The following is a 16,040-nucleotide window of genomic DNA, read 5'->3' on the forward strand; positions in this document are numbered from 1 at the left end:
GTGTGTGTGTTACTGTCTCAATGGTTGTTTGATTATATCCGTCTTTCCATCTGTCACCCGGTGTCTGTCTTGCTGCTTTCCCCATTGTCTGTCTATTGTTCAGTGTGTGTGTGTGTGTGTGTGTGTGTGTGTGTGTGTGTGTAACAGTGTTCTGGGCTGTGTTAGGCTATTGAACGTGTCTCGGAAGTCATTGAATACCTTCCCGACCCATTGAGATAACTCTTCCCTGCCAGACGTACGAGATAACCCAACACTAAGGCAACTATTTAAGGCTTTCTTGATAAATTTTAACCTAATCTAACCTAACCTAATCAAACCAAACTTTACCTTACCTTACCTTACCTTACCTTACCTTACCTAACCCTTTATTTTCGTTATCATTATAGTTACCATAAAAAAGATTCACTAAACAGTACGATATCTTTTCCCTGGCATCGTCAACTAACGCCTCGTCATCCTTCACGGGATCAGTGTGTGGCAGGCAGTATGGTGGAGTGCTCACGCGTTAACACAGCCAATGTGATCAATCCTTGGTATCCCCTGTCATATTTAGACCAAGGAAATGATCTAAAAACCTCTCGTATACCACACACTCACCTTAGACAGACAGACAGACAGTAAAATCGTCATAGTATAAGATTATATTGTTCAGTATGTGTATAAACAATGCAGGTAGACAATGTAAGTTTACAAACAAGTATATAAACAGTGTAGGTATGAAAACAATAGTAAACAGTGAATAATTTCTACCAAGGATAAGCTAACAAAGCCATCTCTCTCTCTCTCTCTCTCTCTCTCTTTCACCACGCATAAAACTCCCGAAGAAATTTCCTTCAGTAAATCCCCAGAGACAGTGCGAACAACCCACCTCATTAAAGCCAATCAGTTGAAGAGATGAGAAAATTGATAATCTGATCACCAGCCACAATCTCTATTCTCAGTGTCAGGGTTCACAGTCCGGGATATTCTTACGATAATAATTGACCTCTTTGGATGGAGTTACCAGAGTGTTATTGGTCCAGGTATTGTCTCATTAAGATCACCTGAAGATTAGACACCCGAGTTTATTTCACCTGAAGTTTACCTTAACTTAACTTAAGCAAACCTAATATAACCTTCTAGTTTATGTCACCTGGAGACAAACCAACCTAACCTAACCTAACTTGATCTAATCTAACTTAACGCTAACCTAACTTAACCTAACCTAATTTAACTAAAATCTGCTTCACATGAATTCAAAACTTCACGACAATTCAAATCTAACACAAAAGAAGGGAATTCAAAACTCCTTCAAGAGAATCCAATCCACGTCAAGAAGATTCAACTCTGTCTCAGAAACTTTTCCCTTTAGCAATACGAAACAAGAGGCGTCGGTCGTCTCCTTCCCGACTAGATGTGATAAGAAGTATTGCCTGTGCAAGCGAAGTAATGCCCGCGCGAGAAAACAACAATAACACCAACCTGGCGTTCGTTCTCTTCCATCTCGTGATTAGATCTTCGTCAGGGGAACGTTCGTCTGTGTCTCCCTATTTCAGGCTTGGTGTTATGATGTTCCAGTGCTAATAGACACCAGTTAAATCTGACTAGTGATATTAGGTCTCTCTCTCTCTCTCTCTCTCTCTCTCTCTCTCTCTCCTTGAACTCATCTGAACACCAAGCAAAGAAAACATACTGTACTAACCTAGTTTCTCGCACCCGCCCCTTCTTGCCCTTCCTCTCCTGGCCACGCCCTTCCCCCACCTCTTCTCCCCACGCCATTCCTCTCCCTACCCCACCCCGCCCTTCTCTCCTCGCCACCACGCCCCACCCCACTTTCCTTGCCACGCCCCACTCCACCTTCCTCACCCCATCCCACACCACCTCACTTTCACATACCCCACCCCACCCCCTCCTCACGCCACGCCCCACTCCCACCCTGCCCTCACTCCCCTGGGCCCCACCTCGCTCCTGCCCCTGCCCCCTCTTCCTTGCCTGCCAACTAACTTCCCCAACAACGTCAACTTCTCAGTGGTTCAATTTCCCGGCTGCGTCTTGTAAACTTCCTGATGAGAACGTGTGTTTCTGGAGGTCGTTAGTGGAGTTCTTTTAGGGGTAAATGGTCTCGTTAGGAGAAGACTTAAACAGTGATGAAACACCCTAATGCTATGGTGGGTCAGGGAAGGAGGTTCTAAATGCCCTTAACCCGTTTAGTATGACGATTTAATCCCTTGAGTATGATGTCATTGTACTGTGAGGGTTAAGTCATTATTGTACTCAAGGGACTATTATCGTACTCTAGGGATTAACTCATCGTACTCAAGGGGTTTATGTGTTTGTGTGTGTTTTGGTTCAGGTTTGATTCTGTGTTAGTTTGTGTGGTGTTTGTGTTGGAATATAGAGTGTATTTGTTCATGCATGTGAGCTTGTTTGTTTCCTGGCTTGATTGTGTGTGGAGAGAGAGAGAGAGAGAGAGAGAGAGAGAGAGAGAGAGAGAGAGAGACGTGACCTCTATCGCCAGCAATTCACACAAATCTGGTTCAGCGTAAAAAAATTGTATTATTGTCTGCAATTTCGCTCGTTTGTTCCTGAGTAAAAAATGTGAATTAAGAGAAACTGTGCGTGTGTGTGTGTGTGTGTGTAGTTAGATCAGGTCATATGTGGGGTCAGAACATGTTAAATGTGAGGTCAGGTCATATCTGGGGTCACTTCAAATCATATATGAAATCAGATCAGGTCACATGCCTGGTCACTCCACGTTAGGTCAAATCAATCAACATTCTAATCCTCTCAAGTCAGGTCAAATAGCATATAAGATCAGGTCGCATCGTTTCAGGTCAGGTTGATCGAGGGGAGACGAAGCATCCTCCGTCCCTAATTAACCCTGGAGGTGATCGCTAGGTAATTAACATGAAGGTGAGAGTCATTAGGCTCGCCAAGGTAATTAAGGGCTGGTGGCTTCCTTAGGTGGAAGTGTATGAGAAGTTGTGGTGTTGTTAGCGGTGTCTGAGGCAGGGAGAAGAGGGAGGGAGGGAGAAGAGGAGGGAGGGAGAAGAGGAGGGAGGGAGGGAGAAAAGATGGAACAGGAAGAGAATGGGAGGGAGAGATGAAGTAGGAAGAGAAGAGGAGGGAAAATAGAGCAGGAAGAGAAGAGGAGAGATGAAGTAGGAAGAGAAGAGGGGGAAAGGAGGGAGAGGAGAGGAGAAGAAGGAGGGAAAATATAACAGGAAGAGAAGTGGAAGAATTCAGAGAACGGAAAGGAGATGGAGATGATGATAGGAAATAAAAGGATAAAGAGAGGAGAATAATAGAACAAGACAAATAATTATAATCAGGAAGAAGTGAATAAACCAAAGCGAATGAACGAGACAGGAATAAAGGCCTTTAAACGAAGGAATAACTCGATGATGCAGAAGAAAACCTTAAATCACGGTAGAGAAAAATGGAATGATGAAATGCGGATAATGAGGAAGTAATTAGTAATCAATTTTGGGCGCATGAAAGAGTTAAATGACACGAATGTTGAAGTGAATGACATTATGACATTGTGTATAATTAGGACTGTATTACGTGTGTGTGTGTGTGAGAGAGAGGGGTTGGGTTAGGTTTGGTTCCGAGTTTGGGTCCTGGATGTGGTAAATCCCGTATAAATGTAATAATTCGTGGACTTCCAGCTGCCATTATCGTTCTCAACCCATCTGTGTTTACATTGTCACCATAGAAAGTGGGAAATCCTTGGGGGTACCATACAAGGCCTAACTATGATAAATGTAAGTGATGTCTCTCCTTCCTGTACGATAGTTTATTCATTATATTTCCGTCGTGTAGTTGTGTCAGACGTATGAGTAAACACTGTATAAGATGGCGTACGATAATTAGCTACTTATATTACCGTATTGATGTGAATTTCTCAGTGTTGTAGAGATGGTGAAGGGAACAACACTCGCTCTCTCGTCACCTGTATCAGCTTGTAACTAATTCCTTATCAGTCTTGTTGTGTTTAGAGACCCACTTTTTATAGCTTCTGTCATCACCAACTGCTACTGTCTTTAAGCATCAAGCTGGCTCCTGTCCCCACCACCTGTCACTACCACCAGACATCTAGCTGGCTCTTGTCCCCACCACCTGTCACTACCACCAGACATCTAGCTGGCTCCTGTCCCCACCACCTGTCACTACCACCAGACATCTAGCTGGCTCCTGTCCCCACCACCTGTCACTACCACCAGACATCTAGCTGGCTCCTGTCCCCACCACCTGTCACTAACACCAGACATTGTGGTGATTTAAACCATCATCGACTACCACCATCTGATACCCCAGCTGGCTCGTGTCACCACCAGCTGTGTCGGGGGTGACAGGAGGCACAAGGTCAGGTGGTAGATTAATTAGTGAGGTCTTGTATGAGGCACAGGTAACAGGATGTGTGGTGTTGTGATGCTGCTGTGTGGTGTTGTGTGGTGTTGTGTGGTGCTGTGTGGTGCTGTGTGCTGCTGTGTGGTGTTGTGGTGCTGTGCTGTTGCTGTCTAGGTCTGTGCTATTGTGGTGCTGGTTTGTGACGCTAGATGTGTTGCTAGATGGCGTGGTTGTGTTGCTAGATGGCGTTGTTGTGATAAAGTTGACGGTGTTGTATTGCTAGGTGGCACTATTGTGTTGCTAGATGATGCTGTTGTGTTACTAGGTGGCGATATTGTGTTGTTGTGTTGCGAGATGACGCTGTTCTGTTCCTAGATGACGCTGTTGTGTTGCTAGATGACGCTGTTCTGTTAATAGATGACGCTGTTGTGTTGCTAGATGGCGCTGTTGTGAGTCTGGGGTGACGTAGTGTTGCTAGATGACGCTGTTATGTTGCTAGATGACGGTGTTGTGTTCCTAGGTGGCGTTCTTGTGATAGTTTTGCAACATCATGAACCTAAGTTTGTTTTACGCTGTTGTGAAAGTCTCCAACACACGAGACACTACAAGAGCATTACAAAAGGTTGACGCTGTGACTGAAAGATTAATACTACTTTTTTTTTTTACCACCAAAGACGAGCCACTTTTTGCTTTCGGCCAATGATTGTAGCCAAGCAAGTGCTCTTCGTCACTTTGGCCTGTAAGGAAGGGAAATGCAACTACTTTTACGCACTCGTGTGAACAAAAAACAAAAGAAAGTGATCTAAATGCATCGGTAAACAAAGTAAACGTGGATTTGTACTAATTTAATCAAAGAAAATGGATCCCCATACATAAAATGGGAATGAGAGAGAGAGAGAGAGAGAGAGAGAGAGGGGACTGTGTGTGTGTGTGTGTGTCAAAAAGGTGGAGCAAAAGAAGCGAAGGAGAGGAAATATGAGAAGACGTAATGAAAACAGAAAGAGAGAAGGCGAAAGACGGACGTAACAGAAAGCATAAGAGAAACGAAAGAAGAACAACAAGGAGAGAAGACGGAAAAGGACGAAAGAAAATAAGTAAAAGAAGAAACCAAGAAAAGAGAGAAAAAGGGGAAAGAGAAAATAAGGAAGACAGAAAAGAGAAGAGAGGAAGTGAAAGTAGCAAGAACTGACAGTAAAGACAATTTGTGAGACCATTTACGAAAGCAGTAACAGTAAAGCAGAGAATAAGTGGAAGAGGAAATTAAGAAAAACCTGAGAAACGGGACAGAAACAAATATAAACATGATGTAGAGAAGGGAAAGGATGGGAGGAGAAATAGGGTGTTGTGGTAAAAGAAATGGAATAGGGAAGGAAATTGGATAAATGAGGGAGAGACATAAACATGAAAGAATGGGAAGGAAATAGAAGGCATAGGGAAGAAGATAATTACGACAATAACAACAAACAAACAAAAAACTCAAAAATACAATAACATACATAACACAACAGGGAACCAGAAGATAAGAAGAGATAATAAGAAAATTTAATAAAGGTTGGAGGAGAGAGAGACACACAAGGGGTAACTCAACCAAGCCTAAGTCAGACCCTGGTCATAATACCTGGAATAAAGCGTAATAAAGGGAGATGAAGAATAGAAGTAGAAGCAATAAATTAGGGGATAAAGGAAGAGAGAGAGGAGGCATTAGAGGGTGTAGAAAGTGGTGGGAAAGGAGTGGGAAGGAATTAGAGGGTGGGAGGAAGAGGAGGAAGAGGAATTAGCAGGTGGTAAAAGGGGGAGAAGACATCAAGGGGTGAAGAAATGGGGAAGATTTAGAGGAAGAGGAATAGGGAAAATGGAAGAAATGGAAGGGGGGAGTATAAAGGAAGAGGGGGAATTGAGAATATGATAGAAAGAGGGATTAGGAGATGGATGGAAGAGGAGAGAGAGGTATGGAAGAGGGGTGGAAAGGGAGGATGGATTAACGCTTTGAGATGGGAAGGGTGAGAGAGAGGATTGGAGTAGGGAGAGAGGATTGAAGGGTGAGGGGGTAAGAGGAAGGAAGGAAGGAAGGAACGAAGGAACGAACGAAAATAAAATAGCAAAATAAATAGCAAAATCTCACCTGAATAATAAAAAATAAGTTCGGCTATTTTTATTAAGCTATTTTTCACCCCATCCCCCCCAAACCACCCACCCACCACCCACCACCCACCCACCCACCCACACCCCACCCCACTCCCACCCTAAAAAAAACGTGAACATGGGCGCAGATGTTGGCAACGGAAACCAGTAAAAATATTATCCTGATGCGTGAGTTTTCTTTCTTTCTTTCTTCTTTTTTTTACTTTCTTTTTTCTTTCTTTTATCTTTCTTTTTTACTTTCTTTTTTCTTTCTTTTTCCTCGTGTTGGGTTTTTTGGAACAAGGAAGCGAACTTTTAGAATCTGTGTTCGAAATTCAGACGAACACTTAAGACGAGTCAGGTAGAGGAAGAGGGGTAGTGGTAGGGGAAGGATGTGGGGTAAAAGGAATGGTAGAAGAGAGGAGGGGTAGGGAAGGGAAAGGAGGGTGAGGTGAAGGGTAGGAGAAATGGTAGTAGGGGAAGGAGTGGTAGGTGACGTGATGTGACTATGGAATTATAGTTGGAATTATAGACCGTGATGATAAATGGAGTAAATACCAGATTATTGGTTAGTTATAATCAACTTGTTTTGGTTCGCAGGAGTATGAACGATTTCCAATGGATTTTTTTAATGTTTGAATGATTCGTAATGTCCAAACTCATTACGAATTGATCAGACGTATGTTTGTATCTCTGCTGACACTGTAAGCTGACCTTAAGCTGAAAGATATTACTATTATAAGTAATATTTTGAGGGTATATCAGAAACTGTAGATAAGACTTATTTATTTTAGGCACCTTTCTGTTCTTATGACTTATGAAAAAAATACGTCTTTGTGGGATTTTTTGAGGATTTTGTCAATATATTTCAATTAGTTTCTTTTATTCTCATTGTTTTGGGATTTTGTTCCAATATATTTCACGTAATTATTTTATTTGTATTGAATTATTTTGGACATTTTTTAGTCTATTTCTGGTAATATATTTTCTACTCGTAATACTTAAAGGACATCAATATAATTTCGGTATATTTTATGTATTATAATACCCCGGTAAATGTAATACTATTTTATATACTTTAATCAATTTTTTTATGGAGTTCAGTGTAATTCCTTTAATATTTTACTTCCCATTGCGTTATTTTTTTCATTACACATTAGGTAATTCTGCTGCGTCATGTGAGGTTCGATTATTGTACCTACCAAGCATGAAGCCTCCTCCTCCTCTTCCTCCTCCCTCCTCCTCAGTTATCACGCCAGCCACTCAGGGTAAGTTGCTTCTCTCTATGCAAGTCTTCTCCGACAAGAAGCCTTCGTGTTGCTGGCTGATGGGGCAATACATTCCTGCCTGAGCCATCCTACATGATATAGCATGATGGGGCCACATGATGGGGTCTTATCCTATGGTCTGTGATGGGGTAAATTATGGGGTAATGTCCTATGGTCTATCTCTCATGGGGCAGTATCCCATCCTTGTATAACTGAGCAAATACCATCCTTTCACTCCAAGATATCCTTCACGTAAAAGTAACATCTGTATTTATCCCTGAGTGATACTTTAACATTGTTCAATATCCTTCGTTCATGGTCTGCAGGATTAAGTAATATCCTTTCGTCTCTCCTTCATGATAGCGATTTATCCTTCGATTCTTCCTGTGTAATGGAGAAATATCCTACAAACCCAATCCTGGAGTATCCTTCTTGATACATAGACTACGCTACCATCAAAGGAACCCAGTATCCTTTCATCAAGACACAATATCCTTCTATCTTTCCTCACGATGGAGCAATATCCTTCGATCCTCTCTCAATGATGGGGAAGTATCCTATAACTCCTCCCTTGGTACTCCTTCAGGATAAAGTAATACTCATAGACTCCTAAAGGTAGTCTCCCACAGTTCCTACGTAGGATATTTTATACCGATGAGGAATGGAATGGTGATGGATGACGTCAGCTTAAGGGAGAGGTAAGAAGGGAGGCTAGTGAAGGGAGAGGAGTGGGCATAGGGAGAGGGAGAAAGGGAGATCAGGGGAAGGGGGTTAGCTAAGGGAAGAAGGGAGGAGAAAGGGAGGTAAGCAAAGAGATGAAGTGAAGTGAGGTAAAGAAAGGGGAGAAGTGAGGTGAGCTAATGGAAGGAGGTGAGGAGAAAGGGGGATAAATAAAGGGAGGATGTGAGGTAAGGTAAGGGAGGGAGGGGTGAGAAGAAAGGGAGTTAGGGAGGGTAAGTATTAAAGGGTGAGGGACTGATGTTAAGGGAGCAACTCATCCCAGCCTCTCAGTCTTATCTTGTTTCTTTGTTTATTGTTTTTCTTGTTTATTATGAGATTCGATTTATTCTTTGTCTTTTGTCTCTCTCTCTCTCTCTCTCTCTCTCTCTCTCCCTCTCTCTCTCTCTCCCTCCCTCTCCTCCCTCCACCTCTACCACAGAACAGAGCTTCCATAATTCAATAATTTTTTGAGGGTTGTGTGGATATTCCCCCGGTTGTCATGGAGACGGGGACGCTGCCTCCTTTGTTTACGAGTGAGGAAATATTTTTGGTTTTCCTGTTGTTGGTAGTGGAGGGGGCAGGAGAGAGAGAGCACAAACCTAAGCTCACAGTATACTAAAACACAAACCACACAAGAGGAACAGGAAACAGAAAGATTTAAAAGTGACAACCCTGGAAGTGTAGCCAGCCATTGCATATTGCACGGAAGTTAAAACTGCAATAGTACATTTACTTAGACGATGAATACGATACAATTATACTGTAGAATAATGTTGGTATAATTGTTAACGTTTAGGTGAGTGTATAGAAGGTTGCAACTCATGGGGAAATGGTAGTCTTAATGTATTGGGTTTGTATAGCATAAAATATATTCTGTTGTATAGCAAAGGTATAGCAGAAAGTAGTAAGGGCTAAGTGTATAGCATAGCATGGAGTACAGTGGTGTATGGGAAAGAGTACTGTGGTGTATAGCAAAGAGTACAGTTGATTTAAGGTAAAGGTTTAATATATAGCAGGGAGTACCATTCGATGTGAGAGAAAGAGAGAGAGAGAGAGAATTTTTTACACGAAGCGTTATATAATAAATTTACTTCCCCGTTTTCTCTAAATCTCAACTCCTGTTCGAGGAAACTCATCTATTTTCATTTTTCTCATATTTTTCATTATTATTTTATCTATAACTTTATCTTTTTAAGTCTATATCCCCTTCGTTTCTCTTCCCTCCTATAATTTATCTCACCTGGTGTACCTACGAATTTTTATCCTTGTCTATTATTCCTTCGTTTTCTTCTCCCCTCCTTTTAGTCTGTTATTTCCTCTCCCTCCCTTTTGTTTGGTTTATTGTACGTTGTCTCTCTCACTGATTTGCTAAAAGTATTCCGTGTTGTGTTGTTGCATTGGTTGTGTCACCTTTACTGATACCTCTCTCTCTCTCTCTCTCTCTCTCTCTCTCTCTCTCTCTCAATTTTCCTTTTGTTTTCATTAATCTCTTTTATGTCTCTTCATTGTCTTTTTCTCTCTCTCTCTTTTAATTCATTTGGTTGTTGCTTTGTCTTCTATTCGTTCGTAAGGGTTGATTTATTCCGTTGTTTTCAAGCACTGGTTCTTTTTCTCTCTCTCTCTATTCTCTCTTTTATCGTCTATTCCTTCCTGTTTCCATGTTTTGTTGTTTATTTCTTCACTTATTTTCATTTTATCAGCAATTTCATCCTGTTTCCATATTCGTTTACTTAAGTTTATTCTCTTCCGTTTTTATTGGTCATTACATATTATTCCTCTGTTTTATTATGTGTTTCTCTTTATTTATCGTTCTATCCCCAGTTATTTACGTAATGGAAAGAAACAAAATATTAAGACGCCTACATAATTAAATCTAATTTCGTGGTAATTAAGCGACCAATTATTACAAATGACGAACAATTTTGACGTATTGGGAAAAAAAATTCTGGAAATACATTTTTTCTTCTCGAGTCCATCTTGTATCTGCCATCTTGAGTCCCTTTCACGTAGCACTTAATTGGAGGGCCTTGGAGTGAGGGAGGGGAGGGAGGTGGAGTGGAGTGTGATGATGGAGTTGGTTAATAGAGGGATGGTGTGGGAGGAGGGGAAGGGGTGGGTGAATGGAGGGAAGGAGTGGGAGGGAGTGAAGGAGGATGGGAAAGTGAGGGGGGGTGAAAGGGGAAAGCAAAGAAGGAAAGGATAAGAAAAGATGAAGAAAGTAACAGTAGGGGAGAAGTTGTTCAGATAATTGAGAGAAAGAGATAAAGGGGTGAGGGAAAGAGGAGAAAACCTTAGAAGAGAGAGACAGAGGAGTGTAGGAGAGAAGAGCGAGGGAGTGGAAGTGTGGGAGAAAAGAGAGGAGAATAGGAGAGTAGAGAGAGAGACAGAGAGGGAGGTAGAGTGGAAGAGAAGAGAGAGAGATCAATAAACAGAGAGGGAAAAAGAGAGACAGAGAGAGTTTGCAGAAGAGATAAATCAAAGAAAACAGATAGAAAGAGAAATAGAAAGGGGGAGATTAAAAAGAAAATGGAAATTGCACAAGGGAGGACTTAGCCATTAGTGTCACCAACCAAAATTAATTCTCACTGAGGCTCAAACAACGCTAACTTGTGAACCTTTAACACGGTGTTTTAGAATCAATAAACTCTGAGTACACCACGATGTTAATTTCCCACCTAGTGTGTGTGTGTGTGTGTGTGTGTGTGTGTGTGTGTGTGTGTACGTACTACACCTTTGTTTCAGAATTAATTAACTGTATTTAATTGTATTTATTATCATAACTATTACAGAACAGCTGATTTACACTGGCCACCTACCTGTAACTTCTTGTTTCAGAATTAATTAAGTTAAATAGAATAATCTCCACCACACCTCTACCACCGTAACGATTATTGATACCCAGATTAATTACGTTCTGCCATTATTAGTGAAGTGATTATGCAAAAGGTAATTCAGCATGATCCTACCTGCCTACCGTAACAATAATTACTAAAACACAATTAGATATTTTGAGTTGACGAGAGGTAGACTATCACTACACACTTATACAGATACACTTACACGTCCTCACATACACCTAAACCCACATATATAATGGTTGCCCCCCGTGTAACGAGGATGGCCGGCCCAAGGGCCACCTAGGCGTGATTTTTTTAAGGTGTAGAAGCTGTCGCCAACACAACAACCACACCCTGAGTTAACGAGCTGCATGACCCAGTGTCAAGGAATAGTCCGAGAAGACCGGACAACTTGCCAACTGCACTGGCTAACCATTACCCCGGAACACGATCCGCAAATCGATTAACATCCAGGCAAATGGCGTAAAGAAATTTGGGCATAGTTTCACCCTGCCCGGGGATCGAACCCGGGTCCACTCGCTTGCGAGACGAGCATTCTGACCATTACACCACAGGTCGCCACAACCTACACGTATACAACAAAACCTACACCTACACACCAAGACCTTGACCTACTCAGATACATCTATACGTACACACCTCCACCTACACCACCCACACCTCCACCTACACCACCCACACCTCCACCTACACCACCCACACCTCCACCTACACACTCCAGGATACAGCGAGTGTGTCCTTTCATCTCTTTCTCATCCACTCTGGCGGAAAATTAGCCCACAGTGTAAACACGACCCTGGTAATCTTCTCAGACAGGATAGAACCCGTGGCGCAGTCTTAGATGTCAGTTGAGAGCCTCCAGTTATTGGCTGCTGCTTCAAGTGTTCGCTCGAACTGCTTCTGTGAGTAATTGACTCAAGTGGTTTTCAAATGGTCGTAATATTTATTTTATTTTTATTTGTTTCGTGAGCTGATGTGAGATTGTCTTTCGTTCACTTAAGATGCAAAACAAAAGTGGATTCTCAAGTGTCCAGATTTCGTTCTTTAAGTTTTACCTAAAGTGGATATATGGGGATGTTTCTTATGTGGCTCTCTTAAACTACAATACAAATCTTAATTCTCTTTATTTTATCGTAACATAATTGAAGTACTAAATGCATATATCACTTGGGGGGGGGGGACCTCAACTTACACTATCACTTCAGGGAAAAACTGAACTTACGAAACTTTAAGGGGTCGGTTACAGTACGAATTAGAGACACAAAACTTTGAGGGGTCGGTTACAGTACGAATTAGAGACACAAAACTTTGAGGGGTCGGTTACAGTACGAATCAGAGACGGGAACATCATTATCGATCACAACATTGAAGCGGAACACCTCATCACCGTCTCCACTGTCCCCAGCAATCCTCTCACGCCTCCCTCACTGGTTGCCATGGAGATGTGTCGTTGTCATGGATGTGCGTCGTTGTCATGGAGATGTGTCGTTTTCATGGAGATGCGTCATTGTTATGGGGATGCGTCGTTGTCATGAAGATGTGTCGTTACTATGGGAATGTGTAATTTTCATGGGGATGTGTGGTTACCATGGGGATCTGTTGTTGCTAGAGGGTGTGTGGTTATCAGGGGGATATGTGGTTTATTTCAGTCAGTCAGTCAGTCAACTAGCCAGTCAGCCAGTCAGTCAGTCAGCCAGTCAGTCAGTCAGTCAGCCAGCCTGTCAGTCAACCAGTCAGTCAGTTCAATCAGTCAGTCGGTGAGTCATTCAGTCAGCCAGCCAGTCAACTAGTCAGTCAGTCAGTCAGCCAGTTAATCAGTCAGTCAGTTAGTCTGTCAGTCAACCACAATCTTCATGAACTCACTGAACCAGTTAAAAAATCTAATTTCTGTTCTAAAAGCGTTACTTAAGAACATAAGAAAATAAGGTGTCTGCAATAGGCCGGTTGACCTGTGCATGGCAGCTCCTGTCGAGAGTTGCTACCACTCTCTACCATCCATTAGAGTGTGTGTGAAGGTAATTACTGACTATACAGGTAATTAGCGTTAATTACCTGACAGCTACTCCTCCAACAGGTGAAATTATGTTATCCCTTAACTGTGTGTGACGACCATGGCTCTCTCTCTCTCTCTCTCTCTCTCTCTCTCTCTCTCTCTCTCTCTCCATGTGCCTGAACCACGGCGTGAAAGATACAATCTTACTTCACAGGAATACCAAAAGGATCCAATCTTGTCTCGAAGGATCGGCAAAAGATTCCATATAACTACCTGTTTTAACCTAGCTGTGTTTAACCTTGACCTAATTTACCTGTTTTAACTCATCTGTGTTTAACTTTGACCTAATTTACCTGTTTTAACTAGTCTGTGTTTAATCTTGACTTAATTTACCTGTTTTAACTCACCTGTGTTTAACCTTGACCTAATTTACTTGTTTTAGCTTACCTGTCTTTAACCCAGACCCAATTTACTTGTTTTAACTCACCTGTGTTTAACCTTGACCTCACCTGTTTTAACCTACCTGTTTACCTTGATTTAATCACCGGTGTCTCTCTCTCTGTCTCTACAGGCCGCTGGGGGCTTGGTACTGGCTCTAAGCATCTGGTTAGCCGTGGACAACACCTCGTTCCTGCTACTAACGCGGGTGTCGGATAATGAGAGTCTGCAGCAGTTCAATCAGCCCTCCGTCATGGAACACGGCGCCTACGTACTCATCGTGGCAGGCGGACTGGTGTTCCTCATCGGATTTCTCGGCTGTTGCGGCGCTGCCATGGAGTCGAGGGCACTCCTGACCATGGTGAGGGGGTGAGGGAGGAGTGGGGGAAGAGGGAAGGGGTTAAAGAGGGGGAGGGGCGAGTAAAAGGTGAGGAATGAGGGAGGGGTTAGTGAGAGGTATGGGGTGAGGGAGGTGTTAGTGGGGGTGGGGAGTTAGTGAGATAGGAGTTAGTGTTTGTGAGGGAGAAGTTAGTAAGGATGGGGTTAGTGGGGGGCGAGGGAGAGGCAGTTAGAGGTGAGGGGCTAGTGAGGAAGGTTCAATTAAGATAGAGGATTTACAAAGCTAGGACATAATACGAGTTTGAATTGAGCGGGGACTTGCCGAGGGCCTAGTAATGACTTTTTCAATTGTTAATATGCATAAAATTGTAGATGCAGGGGTCGAAATAGCACTAGTTTCAGGCTAGTAGAAATATTTAAACTTTAAAGGTACCAGGTTAATAAAAACTGTTCAGATTTGATAAAACTCGTATTTTATTTTAAGTGTAATGGATATTAATATTATAGCAGATTTATTTTATTTTATAGACTATAGTAAATATGTATTAGTTATTTATTATTTATTTATTGAAATAAATAGATAATTGTATGTAAATAATAATAAAATAGAGGTCAGGCCTCCGGACGTTTTGTTTACATGTTCTTATGGCGACTCAACTCTTGGCCAGGTGAGGGGTCTGTCTCCTGTACTACCTCGTAAATCATCTGTAATGTGTGAATATAAACCTATAAGCATGTGGAGATTTGGTATAGGAGTGCTACCAGCTGCCATGAAGCAAAAACACTGTAGGAAACCAGCAGAGTACAGGAAAAATTGTATGATTAGTACTCAGTCAGTCTTTCTGTTGTGTTATGTAGTCACTAGTGTAATATAATAATGTGTTCATTTTATCAACATATACCACGGAATATTAAATTGTGCTTATATTCTTATCACAATGTGGAAAAAAGTACTCATAGTCTCAACATGTGTGTGAGGTCATCTGTTAAAAGTCCATTTAAAGTCCGTTCGCCTCCCCGAGAGTCAGACTCATGATCCCGAAGCATTTATGGACAATATGCGTCAGTAAAATACCTGGGGAGGTCATCAGTAGTTAAAGTTATGAAAGATGATTGTTGGTGAGCTTCGAAACTATATACGGTATGTATGTTCTTTCCCTCCCTGGTGCCAAACACACTCCCTGGAGTTACTAACGCCCTCCTTCCCTCCCTCTCACAGTATGGCCTGATGATCATCGTTATCTTCCTGCTGGAGGTGACTGGAGGCGCCCTGGCTGCTGTCTACAAGGCTGAGGTTTGTGACATACACAAGTTAATTAGTCACAGGTAAAATTGCATGACAAACTTTAACCCACCATGACGTGACATATGTGTTAGTTTATGTTTATATTTGCTTTAGTTTATTATGTAGTCTTTTAATATCTTATATTGTAACAGGCAATATTTACAAATTACTATCATTATTAGTCAACCACTATCATTTTTATATCTCATAGACCTGCCAGTTATAAGATGTGACCTTTAACTCGCACCTTGACCTCCCACAGACGAAGGAGGAGCTGCAGAACTTCTTGAAACACACCCTGAAGAAGTATTACTCGACCCAGAGCCAGGCCAACTCTGTTACCGTCGCCTGGAATGCACTTATGGCCGAGGTACATAAGGATCATTCTCCTCTGTCTGCACACACACACACACCAGGCTTGGGTTCATGTATACTATATTTACTTGTATTTGGTATGAATTTAAGTACCAATTTCTATGTATTTGTACTTTTACTTAAATTTTAGATTAATCTTTACTTGTACTTGATGAAATGTGCATGAAACATTCAAGTGTTTTTTAAGTGCTTTTAAGCTCTTGGTAAGCTAGGCATAATAATGAATCTCAGCAAAATTCATAATGGGTACAATACCTGAGTCAGCAACCTTACAGCTGAACATTACTCAGAGCATTGTTTCCACTTTCAAG

The 16,040-nt window shown here is 41.9% G+C and overlaps 1 protein-coding gene across 3 annotated transcripts in view; it reads left to right on the plus strand.

Moving 5' to 3' along the window:
* Nucleotides 1-15,724, plus strand: part of LOC121876047 (tetraspanin-18-like) — a gene marked incomplete at its 3' end in the record, with an annotated part of 116,363 nt that extends 100,639 nt beyond the window's left edge. For all 3 annotated transcript variants that reach the window (XM_042380929.1, XM_042380928.1, XM_042380927.1), the window contains 3 exon segments: nucleotides 13,864-14,091; nucleotides 15,289-15,363; nucleotides 15,617-15,724. In XM_042380929.1, the coding sequence (XP_042236863.1) occupies nucleotides 13,864-14,091; nucleotides 15,289-15,363; nucleotides 15,617-15,724 (411 nt within the window).
* Between the last annotated feature and the right edge of the window lie 316 nt (nucleotides 15,725-16,040).

This window comes from Homarus americanus, unplaced genomic scaffold, assembly GCF_018991925.1.
Source record: "Homarus americanus isolate GMGI-L3 unplaced genomic scaffold, GMGI_Hamer_2.0 scaffold10152, whole genome shotgun sequence".
Classification (NCBI taxonomy): Eukaryota; Metazoa; Arthropoda; class Malacostraca; order Decapoda; family Nephropidae; genus Homarus; species Homarus americanus.